Consider the following 22346-nt stretch of genomic DNA (forward strand, 5'->3'; position numbering starts at 1 on the left):
GGTGGATAACAGATTTAAACCTTAAATGGGAAACGATTAGAATTCTAGAAGAAAACGTAGGAAAGACTCTTACAGACATTGGTCTAGGCAAAGAATTTATGAAGAAAACCCCTAAGGCAATCACAGCAACAACAAAAATAAACGAATGGGACCTGATTAAATTAAAAAGCTTCTGCACAGCCAAAGAAACAGTCACGAAAATAAACAGACAACCTACAGAATGGGAAAAAATTTTCGCATGCTACACATCAGATAAAAGACTGATAACAAGAATCTATTTAGAACTCAGGAAAATCAGCAAGAAAAAATCAAACAACCCTATCAAAAAGTGGGCAAATGACATGAATAGAAATTTTTCAAAAGAAGATATAAGAATGGCTAACAAACATATGAAAAAATGCTCAACATCCCTAATCATCAGGGAAATGCAAATCAAAACCACAATGAGATACCACTTAACTCCGGTGAGAATGGCCTTTATCAAAAAATCCCAAAACAACACGTTGGCCTGGATGCGGAGAGACAGGAACACTCATACACTGCTGGTGGGACTGCAAACTAGTGCAACCCCTGTGGAAAGCATTATGGAGATAACCTTAAACAGATTCAAGCAGACCTATCATTCGATCCAGCAATCCCATTATTGGGCATCTACCCAGAAGAACAAAAGTCATTCTGTAACAAAGACACTTGTACCCGAATGTTTATAGCAGCACAATTCACAATTGCAAAGATGTGGAAACAACGCAAGTGCCCGTCAATCCACGAATGGATTAGTAAACTGTGGTATATGTATACCATGGAGTATTATTCAGCTATAAGAAATAACGATGATACAACATCTCTTTGGTTCTCCTGGAGAGTTGGAACCTATTATATTAAGTGAAGTATCCAAAGAATGGAAAAACAAGCATCACATGTACTCACCAGAAAATTGGTTTCCCCGATCATCACCTAAATGCACATCGGGGAAGGATACCAATTGGATATCAGACTGAGACGGGGGGTGGGGGGAGGGGATGGGTGTATGCCTACATGATGAGTGCATTGCGCACCGTCTGGGGAATGGTCATGCTTGAAGGTGCTGACTTGGGGAGGTGGGGAGGGGGGAGGGGATGTAGGTATGACCACATGGTGAGTGCCAGGTGCACTGTCTGGAGAATGGACACGCTTGAGGCTCTGACTCAGGGGGATGGGCGGGACACAGACAATGTATATAACCTGAGCTTTTGTACCCCCATGAAGAGCTGAAATAATTAATTAATAAATAAATAAATAAATAAATATTTTTTTTTAATCAAGTGTTCTATGTATGTAAATTAGTTGAAGTTCAGATTATCTGCATCTGATTTTTGGGGGTGGGTTCTATAAAAAAAATAGATTTAGTTTTTAACGTACAATGTTTAAAATAGTCCATCTTCAAAATCAAGCTTGTTTTGTATAAAAAAATGTTTTAAATAAAAATATTTATAAATATTATTTCAGATTGCTTTCTGTATTCTTTTGGCATTTTGACAGTTTATAAATTATAAAATGGGTTAAAATAGATTTAATTTCATTTATCAGTTAAGGCCTGTTTTCCCATTGTTATTGACCCTGTACAAGTTCTGTATTTAAGAATATAAGATTAACTGATTCTCTCAAAGGGAAAAAGTGTGTAATCGAAGTACCTAGTATACTAAATATTGTAGGCTTCTTTTTTAAATATAAAATTTAAAATAAATCCTGATTTTTAAAATTTATGCTTTAATTAAACAGTCATGTAAAATTGCTACTGCTATCTAATATGTAGAAACTGTCTTTTAATTGATTAAATGTGATATGAACTTTAAAATAGCACATGGGAAAATTCTAACAGCCAATTCTAATTTATGTTACATATAGGTTATTAATTATTTTTTAATTTTCATATTGTACAAAATCTTGTACTAATGACAGTTTTAAGATTCTAAGCATGTTTAATCAATTATAAGACTGTTTACATATTTAACACTTTATCGTCAAGTAACTTATTTTTTGAGAGTATAAAATATAAATTCATTTCTCTCTTTCTTCCATCAGAATACAGTCGCTTTGAAGCTAAAATACATGACTTACGGGAGCAGATGATGAATAGTAGTATTAGTTCAGGGTCAGGTTCTCTTCGAACTAGCCAGAAGCGATCCCTCTATGTCAGGTAAATGTTTTTACTTCTAATTATGGCAACTCTTTATTATTTATGTGTATAAATTCTTTCAGATTTTTCACTATGACTTAATTAGTTTTACTATACAAAAATATACTGTAAATTACTGAAATGGTTTTTTTCTGATTGATTCCATGGCATTATGTCTTTCAAGAATTAAAATATTATTATAATTTTATCAATGAAAGTTATGTAATCTCTTGCATAATAATGGTATGATAAAGAAAGAAATTTCTGTGGACAAGAAATTTTTCTAGATTGATATTTTCATAGTGACTATAAGATCACTATGTCATATCATCCAACACTTAGATTTACTTTTATTCTTTTATAATCAGATTCTCCATTTGAGTAACATTTAATTACCATGGCAGTTTCCATAATAGCAAAGGGAGCATATGTAAATAATAGCTTAAAATGTAAATAGACTCAGTAAAGAATACATATTCGGGAAATTTCTACGTGTATTTTTTAAACACTTGGGACAAAACAAGTGTTATTTTTCTGTAACGTATAAGATTACTGTAGCAACATAAATCTATTAATAATATTAAATAGATATTAATAGTATATAAACCTTTATTATTTCATTGGCTAATAAGACTTAATATAGAAATCTCATTTATTTGTATTCTGTGTATTTTTAGTAGTACTTTGAGAACTTTATTATACTGTTATTTTAATGTTAGTTAAGTACTACAAGTAATCTGAACTATTGTTTATTAATTATTCTTTCATTCCTTCTGATCCTATTGAGGGACTTACTCTTAATATGTTTCCCTTGGGCCGGGCGCGGTGGCTCATGCCTGTAATCCTAGCACTCTGGGAGGCTGAGGCGGGTGGATCGCTCGAGGTCAGGAGTTCGAGACCAGCCTGAGCAAGAGTGAGACCCCATCTCTACTAAACATAGAAAGAAATTATCTGGCCAACTAAAAATCTATATAGAAAAAATTAGCCGGGCATGGTGACGCATGCCTGTAGTCCCAGCTACTGGGGAGGCTGAGGCAGTAGGATCGCTTAAGCCCAGGAGTTTGAGGTTGCTGTGAGCTAGGCTGACGCCACGGCACTCATTCTAGCCCGGGCAACAGAGCGAGACTCTGTCTCAAAAAAATATATATATATATGTTTCACTTGTCCTGATGAGAAATGATATACATTACATAAATTGACATGTATCTTGTACATGTGTTTATATAAATATATCTATATACAAGCATATACTCTATACATGTTTACATATGATATGACTTACTGTCTCAAATAATTCTATGATACATAATGAAAGAAAAGTTTTCTCAGTTTCTTCTTTCATTCTATTCCTATGCCTTTGGTTTCTTTTACCCTACCAATGATATGGGAATCTTAAATGTATCAGATTTTTGTCTCCCTTCACCAATTTTTGCAATACTTACTAAACCCTTGTGTTCCAAAGTCATTAAAAGTATTTTATATACACAAGTCATAGAAAAAGGAAAAACATAGATTTTTGTTTATATTCTCTTTTTTTTCATTTTCTTCTTTTTGCTTATCTATATTTTCTAATTTTAGTGTAATTAATAGTTGTTGCCTTTTGTGATAGATTAAATACAAAGGCACAAAAATCAAAACATGCTAGGTTATTTTTAGGTACATTTAATGAATCATCTTCACTTTTTGTTATTAACTTTTATTTTTAGAGAAGTAATACTCTATTTTTTTAAATCATATATTATCAAAAGGTTTATAATGAAAAATAACTGTCACTTCCCACTAACCCCCAGTTTTCATTCTCTAGAAACAATCACCTGCATCTTCCTAGCAAACTCCCTTGCCTTTTACCTCCATATTTCTAAATAACATGCATATACTGCTTTTCCTACTTTACCAGCTTTAGACATTACTAACTTAGTGCCACGGTAGGTGAGAATTTTTCTTTCTGGTATCAAACAACTCATTCTGCCTCTTCCTCTATCACTTAGACATAGCCCTATCTCTGTTATTTAAAATTAATAGCATTCCGAGTCATGTGACTATGTAATAGCTGTCAATGCTCAATCAAGTATTAATAGTACCCTTTGACCATGCCTTCTTTTTTCTACAACACTTCATTTTTCCTGGACTTAATCTGTAGCTTAAAGATTTAAGTCTTTTTTTTTTTTTTTTTTTTGAGACAGAGTCTCACTCTGTTGCCCAGGCTACAGTGCTGTGGCATCAGCCTAGCTCACAGCAACCTCAAACTCTTGGGCTCAAGCGATCTTCCTGCCTCAGCCTCCCAAGTAGCTGGGACTACAGGCACATGGCACCACGCCTGGCTAATTTTTTCCATTTTTGGTAGAGATGGGGCTTCACTCTTGCTCAGGCTGGTCTCGAACTCCTGACCTCAAGCAATCCCCACATCTCGGCCTCCCAGCATGCTAGGATTACAGGTGTGAGCCACCTTGCCTGGTCACAATTGTCTCACATTTTTATTTGCTTAATTTTCCATATACTTATTACTAAATGTCTTCCTATGTCTTCTAGTAGCCTCTCTAGAGTTTTTCACATGATAAAATATATGGTCTCACATATGGTCTGTCAGTTCAGATTTTTTCCATCTTTATGCTCCAGTCTAGACTAGATGCTCTGTAGACTTGCTGTATAGCTCTCAGATAGGACTTCTCTTTGCCATTATTCTATTCCCTTTGACTCTCTACTGTGTCAAATTCTGTTACCTAGATGCCACATTTTCTTCTTTCTCAATTTACTTTCATTTTGCTAGAGCACATCTTCCAGTAAATTCTTGGAGAAAAGGATATGTGGGAGGTACTTTTGAATCTTAGCATGTCTGAAATGACTTTATTCTGATTTTTCCCTGGTAGAGAATTTTGGGGTATGGAGAGACGGGTTGGTATCCTATTTTATTTTCCAAAAGCTCCTTCTTGTTATCAGATTGTTCCCCTTTTTTGTCATCTTCTTTATATTTTGTGAACATACCTCATTTTTCTCTGAAGTTTTCTTCTGTTTCTTGTGTTCTTTGCTTTCTTTGTATTCCTTTTTGCTAGTTAGCTTATTTTCTTGGGTCTTTTTTCTTTAGTTTTTTATATGTGAGGTATTCTTTAAATATCCAGTGATCTTTTCCTTGTCTTTTGTTCTTACAAATAGAGAATGAAGCTAATGGGTTTAACTAGAAGATAATGGGGGAGGGGGGATAAACTGGCTCTTTCATTCCATCTCATGACCCATGTCATTTTTTCCTTTGGTGTAATTAAGTATATCTAGAGAAGAATCTTTAATCTGCCAGCATTATAAACCAGGTTGCTAGAATTTCCATTTCATTATGTGGATTTCCTTCTCATCCATCTGTTTTCTCTTCAGTACCTTCCTCTTCCCTGGCAAATTTCAGAGTACAGTCCTCCTCAAATTCAGCTTCTCTAGAAACTAAACCTCTGGTCTTCTGTGGGATTGGGAATGGGAATAGGGACCTACAGGGTCTATGTGCTATATATACAGTGTTTATACCTTCTGTTGTCAGTGTTATAACTTATTATAACTTATCGCTGCCTACCTTGGTGCTGTATACCTCTAATTCATGAGCATTTCTAGGATTCTTATGGAATAAAACTTGTTTCAGTGTCCCTCTCTTCAGGCACCCCAGTTAAAGCTTCCTTTATTCTGGTAAGTTTAGTTATCATCCAAAAATATATTCAAATCTCTCTTCTTCTGTTGTCTTTTTTATTGTAATTTTAATTAGTTAGGATACAGAAGAAATAGACACACATAGCCAGCCTGCCATATTTACCCAGAAGTCTTGTGTTTATTTTTAGTCAATGTGGGGTTTTTTTGTTTTTTTTATTTTGAGACAGAGTCTCACTCTGTTGCCCAGGCTAGAGTGCCGTGGTGTCAGCCTAGCTCACAGCAACCTCAAACTCCTGGGCTCAAGCGAAGCCTCCCGAGTAGCTGTGACTACAGGCATGCGCCACCATGCCTGGCTAATTTTTTCTATATATATTTTTAGCTGTCCAAATAATTTCTTTCTCTTTTTAGTAGAGACGGGGTCTCGCTCTTGCTCAGGCTGGTCTCGAACTCCTGAGCTCAAACGATCCACCTGCCTTGGCCTCCCAGAGTGCTAGGATAAGAGGTGTGAGCCACCGTGCCCGGCCTACTCAATGTGTTTTTAATTTCAAAAGTCAGAAAGGCTACAAAAGACTACATACAGTATACCTTTTTATAAAGCTCTGAAACCAAAAACATACATTAAATTGTTTAGTCATCTGCATATATGTGATAAAACCATACCAACAAAAAAAGGGTAAGGGTCCTGGAAATAATAAACACTATGTTCAAAATGATGGTTACCTTTTAATGGTGGTTAACTCTTGATCTGAGGGAAGCGGGGTCAAGGGGAAAACACATAGTTAAATGTGAATTATTGATACCGATAAAGGTTTTGTGTGTCATCTTAGGTTGGATAGTAGGTTAACAGGTATTTATTGTATCTTCTGATTACTAACTCACCTATATATTCCATTGGTTCATTTCTTATGAATCAAATATATTAAAAGATAAAGCTAAAATAAGGAGCAGAGATTGTGGGTGATTTCTTTTGTCCATTGTTCATCAATAATATATTATTAATACTTGCATGATTCAAAAGATGAATTTATGATAATAAAAATGTTGAGATAGTATTTTCCCTTTTCTGAACGTCTTGACATTTGTACTATCTGTTAAGTTACTTTATTTTTTATTTTGTATTATGATTATTTATACCCTCATCTTCTGTACATTTTGATATGTGTTTAAGTGAGCCTTCCCACTTTTGATTCCCACCTACTTCCCTCAGACCTTTAGCCCCTGGAAAGACTTGAAAGAATATATTAGAAAACCATTAACTACTAGTTCATTCATTTAGCCATCAAGTAATTCTTCCTCTTGAGTTTTACTTCAAGAGATAGGTTCTTAAAAGTTGGGTAGCATGAAAAAGAATATGATTTGCATCCTAATTTCCAGGTGCCAAATTAGAACAAAAGAATGAATAAATTGTATTATAAATATAATTCCTGGGATCCTTTCCTGTACCCTTGAGAGAGCTTATTTGGAGTTAAAAATGTAATTTATTTAAATGTCGTACATTAATTAATCAAGTAGTAAGATAATATTTTCTCTTTAGCAGACTTTTAAAATATTCTTAACATATTGCAATTACCATATTAAATTAATATTTTTTCCAAAATATTGGGCAGCTAATAAAGTCATCTATAGTTAGTTTTCATCATTATTATTCACACTGGAAACCCTGTTAATTCTAAGTTTTGTGAACAAATGAAAGAAAGAACTAATTGTCAGAATAATCAGTATGTTGATCTAGTCTTATAATCCACAACTAATCAAATTTATCAGGGAATTTTTTTTCCCAAGTATGTCTAGTCAAAGTAAAGAGAAGAATCTCTCTTAATGTTTACTTTTTATTCATTAATTTAGAACAACTCTCTAGATTTGTCTTTGTTTTAGAATTCAATATAGGTTGCCATTGGATTGTACTAATAACATTATTTAAATTTCTCTTACAATATTGAAAGAAATAGCTAATATACCTAATAACAAACTAATTTTTCATAACATTGATTTTGCTATTTCTTTTTTGTCTAACTATCTTCTTGTATATAGAACAAAATTGAACTATGCATTCTTTTGCCTACCATGGTATATTGTTTAATTATCCAAATTACATACACTTTCAGAATCTTATGTTTATTTAATATTGTTTAACATCATTATAGCAACTAATTATGGATTTTTTTCTTCTGAATCTAGAGCCCTTTTTGATTATGACAAGACTAAAGACAGTGGCCTTCCCAGTCAGGGATTGAACTTCAAATTTGGAGATATCCTTCATGTCATCAATGCTTCTGATGACGAATGGTGGCAAGCCAGGCAGGTTACACCAGATGGTGAGAGTGATGAAGTTGGAGTGATTCCCAGTAAACGCAGGTAAATGCATCTGTTTTTCTTGCCACTTGAGTGCAAGGCAGCATAAGTAATTGTTGTTCCTTTAAGTTTCTTTTACTCAGTCACTATTATGGATGGACCTGGACTACATTACACTGAATGAAATAAGCCAGACACAGGAAGACAAATATTGTATGATCACACTTTTATGTAAAATCTAAAATAGTCAAACTCATATAGAGAGTAGAATGGTAGTTATTAGGGGCTAGGAGGAAGGGAAATGGGGAAATAAAAGTCAAGAGATATAAAGTTTCAGTTATGCAAGATGAGTAAGTTCTGGAGACGTAATGTATAGCATAGTGATTATAGGTAATAGTTCTGTACAGTGAACTTGAAATTTGCTAAGAGGGTAGATCCTAAGTGTTCCCACCACAAAAATAAAAAAGATAACTAGGTAAGGTGATGGATATGTCAATTAGTTTGATTGTGGTGGTGATTTCACAGTGTATATATATATCAAATCATCAAATTGCACACCTTAAATATATGTAATTAAAAATAATTACCAAGACAACTGAATAAATAAATAATAAATAAATTTCTTTTACTGGAAGGTGATTTTATGCTTGACCAGTCCACTGGTCTCTCCTCTTTGCCTTTAGCAATTCATTTTAGTGATTCATTGGTGCATACTTACCATCTAGTAGCAAGAGTTGTTAACTGCAAGCTATCTTTGCAAAGGGTGATCCCAGTTTAGAGAACCCCTTCTAAGACCTATAGAATGTTGAATGCATCTACTTTTGTGGGAAAGGTATTAAAATAGCAGTTCATAATTCTTCCAAGACAGCTTATTAATGAGATCTGATTCATCCAAATCATTGCCTAAAAGTTCTTTTTTAAGAGCTTTTTAAAGCTTTAAGATGGCCAGCAAAAATGGTTAATATGATAACAAAGTAATATTTATTAAAGCTAGTTAATTCATCTTATATCAAGCCTATGATGTAACAAACATATTCTTTTCTTATTAATGAGTTGGATTTATACCTATCTGTTGGAGTTGCTATAATTGATAAATATACCAAATCATATAACTATGTGTAGACCTCTATAAATATTTGTATAAATGTAGAAGTTGAAGAGTAATATTAAATTTATTACCAAGATTTGTAATTATGGTTTCAGGATTTATAAATGTTGTTGGGTAGACCCATATATTTAGCAAGATACAACTATTTGGTTAGATCTTATATTTGATGGCAAATCGTCTTTTATTAATAGCAGTGCAGCCCTCAGCATAACTTTTTTCGTGTTGTAGAACACAGTCCACTTTGAATTCTGAAATACTTCCTCTATGCCTTGTTGAATCAATAGAAACCTCATGTCCTAAATATCAAGGTCAAAGTTCCCAAAAATTGTTTTAAAACAAACTGTCTGCAAACAGTAAGAAATAGTGCTGACTTTGTTGGAGAGGTTTTTTTCGTTTTGTATAAAAATTCTATAAAATTGCGTTTTGAAGCAAGAAGTAATGTAAGAGATACATCTTGAGACCTCTACCAATCCCCCAATTCATGAGTAGCATTACAAAATATAATTTTACTCCCATAAAATACAGTATGAAACCACAACTGATTATGCCATTTCATTCCTGAATATATTCAAAACTTACGTTTTCTTGCATAGAACTATCTCTTTCTTAGAAATTTTCTTATACTAGCATAAGGAATTGTAATTCCTACAGTTCTTGGCTTTTTTTTCAGGAACAGTATTTTACAAATATACACAATTTCTTTATTTGTACAAAAGTATGGAGTACATGTGAAATTTTGTTACATGTATATAATACGTAGTGATGAAGTCAGGATAATTAGAGTGTCTATCACTGAGTACAATACATTTTTAAGTATAGTAACCCTATTCTGCTATGAGATACTGAATTTATTCCTTCTATCTAACTATATGTTTGTACCCTTTAACCTACTTCTCTTCATCCTTCCTCCCTCCCTCCCCAATTACCCTTCCTAGTCTCTGTTATCAATCAATTTTTAGCTCCCACATATTGGTGAGAATGTGCAATATTTGTCTGTACCTGGCTTGTTTCACTTAAGATAATGACCTCCAGTTCTATCCATGTTGCTGCAATGGACATGATTTCGTTTTTTCATGACAAAATAGTATTCCCTTGTGTATATGTATCACATTTTCTTTATCCATTCATCCATTGATGGACACTTAGGTTGGTTCCATTTGCATGGAATATCTTTTTGTATCCCTTAATTTTCTGTCTATATGTTTTTATTGGTAAGGTGAGTTTCCTTTAAGTGGAGAATTTAATTTGTTTATATTCAGGGTCATTATTGATATATGAGGCTTTCTTCCTGTTATATTGTTAATTGTTTTCTCGGTTTTTATATTCTTTGTTTCTTTCTTTTTCTCTTACTGTCTATCATCGTGGTTTGGTGGATTCCTATAGTGGTACCATTTGAGTCCTTTCTCTTCCTCCTTTGTGTGATTGCTTTACCAGTGAGTTTTATACTTTCATATGTTTTCATGATGGTAAATGTCAACCTTGAACTTCCAGGTCGAGTACTCTCTTGAGTATTTCTTGTAGGGCCAGGCTAGTATTAACAGATTCCCTTAATATTTGCTTGTCTGGGAAAGACTTTATTTCTCCCTCATTTTTGAAGTAAAATTTTGCTGGATATAGTGTTCTTGGCTCACAGGTTTTGTTTGTTTGTTTCCTTTGAGCATTTTGAATATATCATCCCATTCTCTTCTGGCTTATAAGGTTTCTGCTGAGAAATCTGCTGTTAGTCTGATGGGATGTCCTTTAGAGGTGACCAGATGCTTTTCCTTGATGTGTTTAGGATTCTCTCTTTATCTTTGACTTTAGACAGTCTGTCTATAATGTACTCTGGAGAAGATCTTTTTGCATTGTATCTGCCTGGGTATGGATGATCATCCTGTATCTGGATGTCTAAATCTCTTGCTAGACTTCAGAGATTTTCACCTATTATTTCGTTAAATAGGTTTTCTAATCCTTTCATTCTCTGTTTGTCCTCAGGGATACTGATAATTTGAATATTCAGTCAGTTTATGACTTTATGAAGGGGCTTTGCTCATTCTTTTTTTTGAGACAAGATCTCACTCTGTCACCCAGGCTAGACTGCAGTGAGTGGCATGATCATAGCTCACAGCAACCTCAACCTCCTGGGCTCAAGTAATCCTCGGCCCTCAGCCTCCCGAGTAGCTGGGACTACAGGTGCACACCACCACACTCAGCTAATTTTCTATTTTGTCGTAGAGACGGGGTCTCCCTGTGTTGCTCAGACTGTGCTCATTCTTTTTTCTTTACTTTTGTCTGATTAGATTATTTCAAAAGGCATGTCATTAAGTTCTGAGATTCTTCTGCTTGATCTAGTCTGTTGTGGAAGCTTTTGAATGTATTTCATTCAGTGAATTATTCAGTTCCAAAATTTCTGATTGTTTTTTTTAAAATATCTATCTCTTTGATAAATTTCACATTCATATCCTGAATTGTTTTTCTGATCTCTCTGTATTGTTTTTCAGAATTCTCTTGTTTCTCACTGAGCTTTTTTTAAAATCAGTATTTTGAATTATTCATTCAGAATTTTATGAATTTCTTTTTGATTGGGATCTGTTGCTGGAGAATTATTGTGTTGCTTTGATGGCATCGTGTTTCTGTGCTTTTTCATGTTTCCTTTGTCATCACATTGATATCTGTGCATCTGGATGTAGCAGTTGCTTCTTCCAATTTTTTAAAATTGCTTTTCTAAGTGAGGGCTTTTTCCTGAAGATGTATATAAGTTGTTGTTTGGGTGTGGTGTTTTGGATTTGATTTTGGTTGTCTGCAGTGATGTGATCTCTGTATGATTTCTTCAGCTATAAACAGTGTGAGTGAAGTAGACCTACTATTTGATCCAGCAATCCCATTATTGGGCATCTACCCAAAAGAACAAAAGACATTCTATAAAAAAGACATCTGAACCCGAATGTTTATAGCAGCACAATTCACAATTGCAAAGATGTGGAAACAACCCAAATGCCCATCAATACATGAGTGGATTAGTAAAATGTGGTATGTGTATACCATGGAGTATTACTCAGCTATAAGAAATAACGGTGATGTAGAATCTCTTATGTTCTCCTGGAAAGAGTTGGAACCCATTTTACTAAGAGAAGTATCCCAAGAATGGGAAAATAAGCACCACGTGTACTCACCAGCAAATTGGTTTCCCTGATCATCACCTAAGTGCACATTTGGGAATAACACCAATTGGGTGTCAGGCAGATGGGGGGGGAGGGGATGGGTGTATACCTACACAATGAGTGCGATGCGCACTGTCTGGACTGCGATGGACACGCTTGAAGCTCTGACTCGGGGGTGGGGGTGGAGGGACATGGGCAATATACATAACCTAAACTTTTGTATCCCCGTAATAAGCTGAAATAAAAAATAATAATAATTAAAAAAAAACAATGTGAGTGGTATCTGTGATTTCCTGAGTGGCTTAGGGTATGGTTATTAGTGGAGGCTGTGGTGAAGTTTTGCTGAGGACTAGGATACCAGGTGCCAGTCTTTGGGCCCCAGAGGTGGCAGCAGTGGGTTGAGCATGCCTATTCTTGGGCATCAGAGCAGCTTATGCTGGCACCAGTGTTAGTGGGTCCAGGAGGGCCAAATCTTGGGCCCCCTGGTGGGTTGCTCAGATTCGGGTAGTGGCAGCAGTGGGCCAGGCATATGAACAGATTCTCAGACCCCAGGGCAGCTGGTGTGATGCAGGCAATGGAAGTGGCAGTGGTGGAACAACCTACTGGAGACTAAGCGGTCCATACTGGTGGTGGTGGTGGCAGCAACAGGGGACTAGCCCTGGTGGCATGTGTGGGTGTCTGCCAGCTGTGGTGGTATTGGCAGATTGGGTCAACCCAATCTCAGACCCCGGAAGGAGTTATCAGATGCCAGTGGTAGTGGACTGGGCTGGGCGATTTTGAAGCTGACAGACTGGTCTTCAGGCCCCCCAAGAGTATGTTAAGGTGCTGACTGTGGTAGACAGGGGTGGTGTATTCCCCACGTTGCCAGCAGAATACTCTAGGCTTGCCGTCAGGGAGGTAGGGCCCCTCTCAGCTGGAGAAGCATAGGCAGATCTCTGTGGGGGGTGCAGTTTGCTCTCACCTTGGTCCCACAGCAGCAGCAATGGGATTTGTCCCCAGGGTGTGTAGGAGTGGTTAGCCTTCCCCTCTCCCTCCTTGGCCTGGCAGCAACAGCGACATCAGTCCTACAAATAAATAAGATTTAAGTCACTGAACTAATTACTGAACAAGATAATGATTAAAAAACAAAGTTGAGTTGTAAATTCTCACTCACTAAATGCTAGTGTTGTGGTGCTCTCAGTAAGTACCTAAGCAAGATTATAAATTATTCATGTCATGGAGGCTCAAAATTGCTCTGGAATAGTTAAAAAAAAAACATAAGTTTTAAATCTATGAATGCTAAGATTTTTCTGTACCCATAGTAAAACTATATAGCTAGATAATAAAAAATAAATAAAATGCATTTATTCATAGGCTGTTTTGGTAGGCTTTTCTGCTATATATATTAACCTAATTGACATGTTAAAGTCAGAGGATTTATAAAAGCTTAGTTTACATGAAATTTTGCAGGATTCATATTGATATTACAATCTTTATGAAACTTTGTTTTATTATTATGGCCTTATATGCTTGCTTATTTTGAATAGGTAACACTTCTAAAAGGTTCAAAATTCAAAAGATCTAAAAGCTGTCCAGGCTCCCTCCATGAAATGAAGGCACTCACATTTCACCTTCATAGGAATAACTAAGGTTACCAGTTCCTTATATAGCCCTCCAAAAATACTTTACAATTCTTACTTTATACACTATAACTGGTTGCTTTATAAATTTACATATACGTATCGTTGGAGGTAAGCTTAATTTTTTTATTTCCCACCTTCTTATTTTTAAAAGTTCCAGAGCTACAGAAAAGTAAATACCAAAAAAATGCAATAGTACAGTGAACATCCACATAATCTTCACCACTTTTACCAATTGTTAACATTTTACCACATTTGCTTTCTCTCTCTTAAGCTTAATTTTAGCATATGTGTTCCATGCTAAGCTAATATTTTTAAAAATTTTTCAAACAGAAAACCTACATAACTGCTAAACTGGGAAATAGTACCTCGTAATACTTTCAATATAATTATGGAATTGAGTACATATATAAATATACACATGTGTACTATATTTTAAAAATAACATTCTGTACATTGACAGGGTTGAGAAGAAAGAACGAGCCCGGTTAAAAACAGTGAAATTCAATTCTAAAACAAGAGATAAAGGGGTGAGTATATGAAATCTCTTTTTTCTGGAAATTAGTAATTAAGGATAATAGACCTTTTAATAATTCTTGTTTGAGCTACATTGTTAAAATGAGAATTATTTTGCTGTAAGAATTAACCATGATCAGCTCTTGCCATGGTGCTTTACAGTAGTAGACACTGAAGTAAGCGTAATTAAAGCACCCTTTTTATAGACTTTTCCAAATTATCAAAACTTTCACTTAATATATTCTTAAACACATTCTTTTGGTCAAGATTAGTTTTATAAATAAAATGGATTCAGCCTTCATTCAGATGTCCAATTAGAAACTTGTGTTACCAGTGTTAATTGTGTTAGGTAATTTAATAAATGACTCTTACAAGAAAATAGCCACCCCCAAAAAATATTAACGTAAGTAATAATCTAAGTTTACAAGTTGTTGTAAGTGAATTTTTGGAAATTCCCTTATTCTTTCCCTCCATTATTCCTGACATAATTTTTTAAGAGAATCTATGTTGTAAATGTTGGAATCAGTATGAATTTTTATTTGGAGAGAATGAGGAAAGTGCCAGTAAAGAGAAGTTTGTCAATGATCAAGAAATATATTGAAATTTTTTTCATGTATTTTAGATGTATATTTATTTTTCCTTTGCTTGAAGTCCTTCTGCTTGACTCTAAAAATTTCGAATGTCAGTAGATGAGAAAGATAGTACAGGCTTCATCCTGAACTATGTGTGTAATTCCTAATTATCCTGAACTCACTGCAATAGAATATTCTAGCAGTAAGCCTGAAGAAAGAGCTGGATACATGTGTTGAAATACTATTCATAGCAATGTTTTATGTTTTGCCATTTTTTTAACCTAAAACAAAATTTTTATAAGTCTTTTGATCATATCTGAAACGAATATGGAAGGTTAGCTCAGCAAATAAGTTTACTCTGTACATTTCTGATGTCACCAAGCACTCAAACTTAAAGTGGTAAAATTTAAAAGATAAGAAATATGGGCCGGGCATAGTGGCTCACGCCTGTAATCCTAGCACTCTGAGAGGCAGAGGCAAGTGGATCATTTGAGCTCAGGAGTTCGAGACCAGCCTGAGCAAGAGCGAGACCCTGTCTCTACTAAAAAAAAAAAAAAAAAAAAATAGAAAGCAATTAGCTGGACAACTAAAACCATATAGAAAAAATTAGCCGGGCATGGTGGTGCATGCCTGTAGTCCCAACTACTTGGGAGGCTGAGGCAGGAGGATCACTTGGGTCCAGGAGTTTGAGGTTGCTGTGAGCTAGGCTGATGCCACGGCACTCTAGCCTGGGCAACAGAGTGAGACTCTGTCTCAAAAAAAAAAAAAAGAAAGAAAAATATGATCTTTGATCTAAGATATTACATAAGTAAATTGTGTAGTACATTCAGCTTTTTTAGAAATGATAAATTATTTAAAATTAACTTACAGCTTTCAGAAAATACAAAATTATATAGCATGATTTGAAGCAATACTTAAAATAGAAATTTTTATTGGAGAAAAAATCCCAAGTAAATGCTCAGTAATTGAAATATATACAAGTGTTTTTTGTGCTTGTTTTATGTATATCTTTAAAAATAGTTTAGTATAATACACCTTCGATGAATTGAAACAGAGGTTGCATGTTGTAACTTTTCTTTCATACTGTAAGAAGTTAACTGAATTAACGACATATTTAAATCTTAGTCATGTTTGTCGACTGTAACCAACTTTATTATACACAGTCACTGTGTTCTAACACAGCACCAAAACTATGCATGATACTGAGTGGGGTAAAAAATACGCTTGCCATTGATACAGAACTGCATTTCTTTCTGTAATACCATTTCCTATTCCTCCTTTTCCTTTCCTTACATGGTGATTTGTGGACTTTATTTTTATAACATTTCAGTTTCTCATTAACATTTTTAACATTCATTTGGCTATTTTGAAATACTACATGTAGACATTATATATTTAGATATTTAATATATATCATGAATTTGTGGTATTTTATTAGTTCTTATATTTTTTGCACTGTAGTGTTAATGACAAGTAATTAATTGTAGTATTTTTATTGAAAATATAGAGAAACTGGAGGTAGCAAGTCTTTAGTTTTGTGTTTTCCCTACACATTTTTGTCTTGTTTGCTTGTGCTATTTTTATTTTTACTTTTAATAAGTTTTTCACCTGGAGGAAATTAAATGTAATACAATTAATATATTTCTTAACTAACAAGCATTTCTTTCTGTTTTATACTATGATATCTTTATGATATCTTATTTTACCTAACTGCAAAGATAATGAGTCAAAACATTTTAAACTTCATGTTTCTTTTGGTTGTTTTCTGTGAAACTGACTCTGACCACTATATATGCAGTAAGAGGGGTAAATAACCTGTTATAGAAAGCATATCAGTTTTATCAGATATCATAAAAACTATTGCCAAATTCAAAACTAGTGATTGTTATGAATGGAAAGATTTAGTCCTTCCCTAAATTAGATTACCATGATTTTTTCTCTACTAAAACTTAAATTTTCTTTTCTTTTTCCTTTCTAAAATTTGGATTCAAGCAAAGATTTTTATTCAAATAATGCTACTTGACAAATTATAAGATAGTTATAAACCCAGAGTTCTCCATAATACTTTCTTCTCAACTGAATTTTTAACTTCTGCTTAGAGTTCTCTTTTATCTAGTTCCTCAGAGCCTTCAAAATTTAAGATTGAAATCAAGACAGTCTGCTTGGCTAATGAGCTGTGAACTTATTAATTCTGAATTATTGATAATGAAAAGGTAAAAATAAAAGTTTAACCTTGTTTTTATAAAGATCCTTATCAAAATAAATCGCAAATCATAGAATTGGAGCTAAAAGTCACTTTAATCTACTTCAAAACCTTAACCACTTGACACCACATGCTAAAATACAGGCATGCTAAAACATACTGCCTGGTGTCAATATACTTCCAAATAATGAATGATATAGCATCTTAAGACATGGATAAACTCAAAAAAAATCAGAATAAGGGCCGGGTGCAGTGGCTCACGTCTATAATCCTAGCACTTTTGAGAGGCCAAGGTGGGAGGATTTCTTGAGGCCAGGAGTTTGAGACCAGCCTGAGCAAAAGTAAGACCCTGTCTACAAAAAATAGAAAACTTAGCCGGATGTGGTGGCACACCCCTGTAGTCCCACCTACTCGGGAGGCTGAGACAGGAGAATTGCTTGAGCCCAGGAATTTGAGGTTGCAGTGAGCTATGATGACACCACTGCATTCTAGCCCAGGCAACAGAGAGAGACCTTGTCTCAAAAAAAAAAAATTAAAATGAAATTTCTTTCCTTTATATTGTTCCCTTCTTCCTCCCCTCAAAAAAAATAATAATTCCAAGTGTCACTGGTAGTTAAAGGCCGTTTCCTTCAAAACATTGATACCTATGACATAGAAATTACAAAAGAAGCTATTTCTTTTTAAATAGCCTCATCATTCTTTGTGCTACATGTTCTTAAATCTGTGAATGTACAAATGGGACATTCAAGGGAAAAAATACTTTTTTCCAACATCTATGCAGTAATGGCCATCAAAATCAGCTGCTCAGCTCCCACATAGCAATTGTGTATAAACTGTTAGAATCTTAAGTGCCTTTGTGGCTTTGGTGGGCACCAAATTTTTTCTTTTCTATGAAAGCCATTGGGCCAATGGATTGGATATGGTTCTATTTTATTTGTATATACTTCTAAAAATAGATAAGTATAGTAGAGCTTAATTAAGAACAAATAAATCGGTCCTGATAGCATTCAGGTTGTCCAGGAGACTTCTGACTCTTCTTCCTTGGCTTAGATAGCATTGATAAATCTTTGCTGGACTCATCCTTGATGGACCTCTTGGTTTTCTTCCCATTTTCTGATTCATGCTGTAAACATTTAGTTACCTTTTTTCCTCTTCAAAAAAAATAAGATTGTTTGTTTTTAAATATTTAGCATTAGCAACTTTCTCACAATTGTTATTTTGTTAATAATGGCTTTTCTGTTAGTTCATTGTGGCCACAAAAAAAGGGGGGGGGAATAAATAACTGTCATCAGGCCAAAGTAAAATGAAGATTACTATCTAATGCATAAAAAATAATAACACAGTAACATGTAGCACAGTAACATTTAAAATAACTTCCATCGAGCACCTAGTACTTGGAAATTTTTCTAGAAAAATATGGATTGATATAAACATATGTTAGCTTGGTTTGTACTATAGTATTGGTTAATCTGATTTACTTTTTTTGTCAAGTAGCATTTATTCCTTATTTTTAGATATAACTGAATTAGACTCTAAAATTTTTTGATATTTTCAGTTGTAAAATATTAGAGGAATTTATATGAAATTAGAAATTCACGTTATATGTGATTAAAGTAAGATTCATATACAAACTGCACACTGTGGTCATAGGAGTCAGCTTCCACAGAGCTGCAAGGCTGGGCCTTTGTACACACAGACAGTAGACATCCCTTTGTTTTGCCCCTCCTTCTCTTCTTCAGCAGTCATTCAATGACAAGCGTAAAAAGAACCTCTTTTCCCGAAAATTCCCCTTCTACAAGAACAAGGACCAGAGTGAGCAGGAAACAAGTGATGCTGACCGTAAGTATGTGGATCCAGTGGACAACTGAAAATAAATGTAGAGGGACCTACTGCCCTGCAGTTGGTTGTTACCATGGAGACAGTTTCAAGAGCTGCAACAGGTTACTAATTGTCTTCACCAGGGACAATTTAACATGCATAAATTAATTATATGCCAGTCTTAACTTTTTCAGACACCTTAAGAATTCTTAAAGTAAACAATATTTTTAAGTTATATATTTGTAACAAACAAATATATAAATAGAATTATTTGAAGTAGAGGTTTTTATGAACAACACATAACATTCATACATTCAAAGAATTTTAGAGGAAAAGCATGAGTAAGTGAGAAGCTAATTTATTTCTAGGTATAGCTTTGCCAATCTTTGGTACTAGACTGTCTGGAATCATTCCATTTTGTCTTTTTCTTTATTATGTGTAGACAATCTGAATTTTACTTTTAAAATAGCAAGAAATGGTCTGAAATTTTGTTTTACTACCCTAAACAGCCTCCAAGCTAGAACTTTCATTCCTTTGGTAGATTACGGTTAGCTGTTAGGTCATTTCAAACTTCTAGAAATCTACAAATATGCTCTGTAAGATATGTGTACCTGTAATGGTCTTGGAACTGTCTCTTACTGTAGCACCAATTTTATGCATTACTGACAACTATTTTCTTTGATTATCTTTTTATTGCTTGCTCTCTGGGGACTACTCTCTACAGGAGATCCCTGACGACATGGGATCAAAAGGCCTGAGTAAGTGATCAAAATACTCCCAAGTTATTTTTTAACCTCCATCTACAGACCTACCTTTATTCAGATAAATTTTGAGATTCATGGTAGTGCCCTTCTGGCATAAGGAGGTATATTATTTAGATTGCTTTTAGACTTTTCATGTTTATAACATGCTTGGGACTTTTATTTCTATAATACATGCTTTTTGTTTTTCTTATTTTCCATTTTTCACATGTCACTTGAAAAACTCTGTGCTCATAATTATGTTTTCCTTTTCCTTTTTGTAATTTTTCTAGCAGTTACTTTTGTTAGGGATTTTTTTAAACATAAAGACATTTTTTAAGTTTTTTTTTTAAATAGTACTACCTGCCTTCGTTATTAAAATGTAGAAATATGCTTCCTTAAAGTTTTATGTTCCCCTTTTTTTTGTTAAAATAAGTTAAGATCACTTTGATTATGTGTTATAAAGCATCACCATAAAAGTATAAAATACTATATCTTATTTATTAGAGAAGAATTGCAGATATCAAGTTCAAGTAATGGTTTATTTATGGGGTCAATTATGTGTCTCTTTTTTAAGAAAGTTGCAAGTTATGAGAAGAGTTATAAGAAATATTGTCCTTTGTTTTTCCTTTAACCAAGATGTTGTCCCCATTTTTGGTTTTGTTTTGCTATTTTTCTTGTTTCATTTTCTAGCTAGTTACTTAGGCTCATATAAAGCATGGCACAGAATCAGGTATATAGAAAGCGTTCAGTAAATATTGGAATGAATGAATGAACCAAGAAGCCATTTTAGCAAACAAAATTTTAAATTGTGTTTTCAAATTAAATATGAAAATTTATCAAATATTACTAAGTAATTCTAGGTGACAGTGACTCATAGAAGTAATTTTTAGGGTAATTTTTTTTCTAAATGGTATTTCCATTAGCATATTGAAAACATTTCTTTGTTATTCATTAATCATTAAGGATATAGCCTGTATCTTTTAACTTTCTAAGATCTACATTAAACATTAAGTTTCTCAGATTTTTTTCCTGATTTATGCTAACTTTATACTGGAATTTTAATCTGAACTATATAGGTACTTGACTTTTATTTCAACCTTAATGATTTAGAGTTATATCAGATTGAAAACAGTATGCTTTATGTGTAATTATTTCTGTTGGACATGCTTTGTTATTTTTGCATGTGCCTTTTTTAGGATTTGGTAAAGGCCACAGATTTCCTATCACTAGTGGCACCCTTTTTTTAATCTGTTACATTTGAGAAAAATTATCAATGAAAACCCTCAAAACTGGAAAATATTACCCCAGATTATTAATGCTATAGAATTCATTTTGAGATTGATAACATATTTTAAAGGTGGTATGGATCAGCAAATGGACCCACAGATTTTTATTCTCTGTTGAGTCAAAAGCAATCTATGGAAAACTCATAAAAAAAAGGAACTAAGTGAATTTTGTTCCTATATTGATATTATGATGGATGATAATTATATAATAGCTTGGCCTTGTATGTTTGGTTTTATTTGAAGATTGGGACTTAGGAAGAGAAATAGTATGGAAAATTGTAATTGATTATTGGACAATGTTATTTAGATAAAGATTTTATTTTCTGGTCAGTGACTTAAGATGCCTTGAATGATAGGTTTCTGTGCTTCATCTCACAAGAATTGAAAGAATTTATTTGCCTGGTAATTTAATGATTAGATCAAGATTTTATTAAGAAAATGAGGAAGACAGAAAAATATCAGTAAAATTCTAAAACTGGATATGATGGAGGTTACCACATAAAGCAGTTGACAAGGTACCTATAGTTATACAGTAGAAAATACTAAAAAGAGTGGGTCAAGGACATTTCTTGTGGCCTGAGTTATCTATATTCTAAAGTTCAGAACACAGGGAATAAACTTAGGAAAATCTTGTGAGATTTTAATATAAGAATTAAATGCAACCTAATATAAGTAGTCATTAAGCCTTGTTGGAACAGAACTCCAAACAGAAGGGTAAAATTATTCCAGAGAAACAAGCCTATTGAAGAGATGGAGAATACCTCTGAATATCAAAATTAAAGTACATCTGCATGTAAATTTACACAGCCTATGAAAAACAGGGTGTTTAACTGAAGAACAGAGAAACAGAAGTGATACCATAGATACTTTTCCTAGACATGAATTCAGCTGTTCTTTATTCTAAAAAAGAGAGTCAAGTAAATTATTGGTTTACCATGTTGACAGTAGCAGAAACAATGAGAGAAATCACTTTTCCAAAGCTAATTTTACTAACAGAACTAATGAGAATACAATAGAAGTCTGGGAGACTGCAACTAAATCATATTTGTGAAAAGCTAGAAATGGAAAACTGTGCTGCTTTTATAAAGCTTTCAGGATGCAATTTTGAGAAAGCTGAAGGGAATAAAACTGGTTAAGATTCCTTTAACAGAGACTAAAAGGATATAACTCTATTATAACTACATAGAAGATATATAAGGTATTCAGAAGTGAAATCATGACATACAGTTTCAGGCCAGGTTTGTTCCTATTGTATGCAGCCTTTCCATTT

General features: G+C 33.9%; 1 protein-coding gene across 9 annotated transcripts in view; it reads left to right on the forward strand.

Annotated features, from left to right (window-relative positions):
* DLG1 (discs large MAGUK scaffold protein 1) overlaps positions 1-22346 on the forward strand; it is a 276957-nt gene that overhangs the window by 222639 nt on the left and 31972 nt on the right. For 4 of the 9 annotated variants that reach the window (XM_045539998.1, XM_045540001.1, XM_045539996.1 and 1 more), the window contains 4 exons: positions 2062-2176; positions 7958-8134; positions 14402-14468; positions 18969-19068. In XM_045539998.1, coding sequence (XP_045395954.1) covers positions 2062-2176; positions 7958-8134; positions 14402-14468; positions 18969-19068 — 459 coding nt within the window. Of the gene's footprint in view, positions 1-2061; positions 2177-7957; positions 8135-14401; positions 14469-18968; positions 19069-19771; positions 19806-22346 lie in introns of all 9 variants that reach the window. The other 5 variants (XM_045540003.1, XM_045540000.1, XM_045540005.1 and 2 more) reach the window with 2 other exon arrangements.

This window comes from Lemur catta, chromosome 1 (genome assembly GCF_020740605.2).
Source record: "Lemur catta isolate mLemCat1 chromosome 1, mLemCat1.pri, whole genome shotgun sequence".
NCBI classification, from domain to species: Eukaryota; Metazoa; Chordata; class Mammalia; order Primates; family Lemuridae; genus Lemur; species Lemur catta.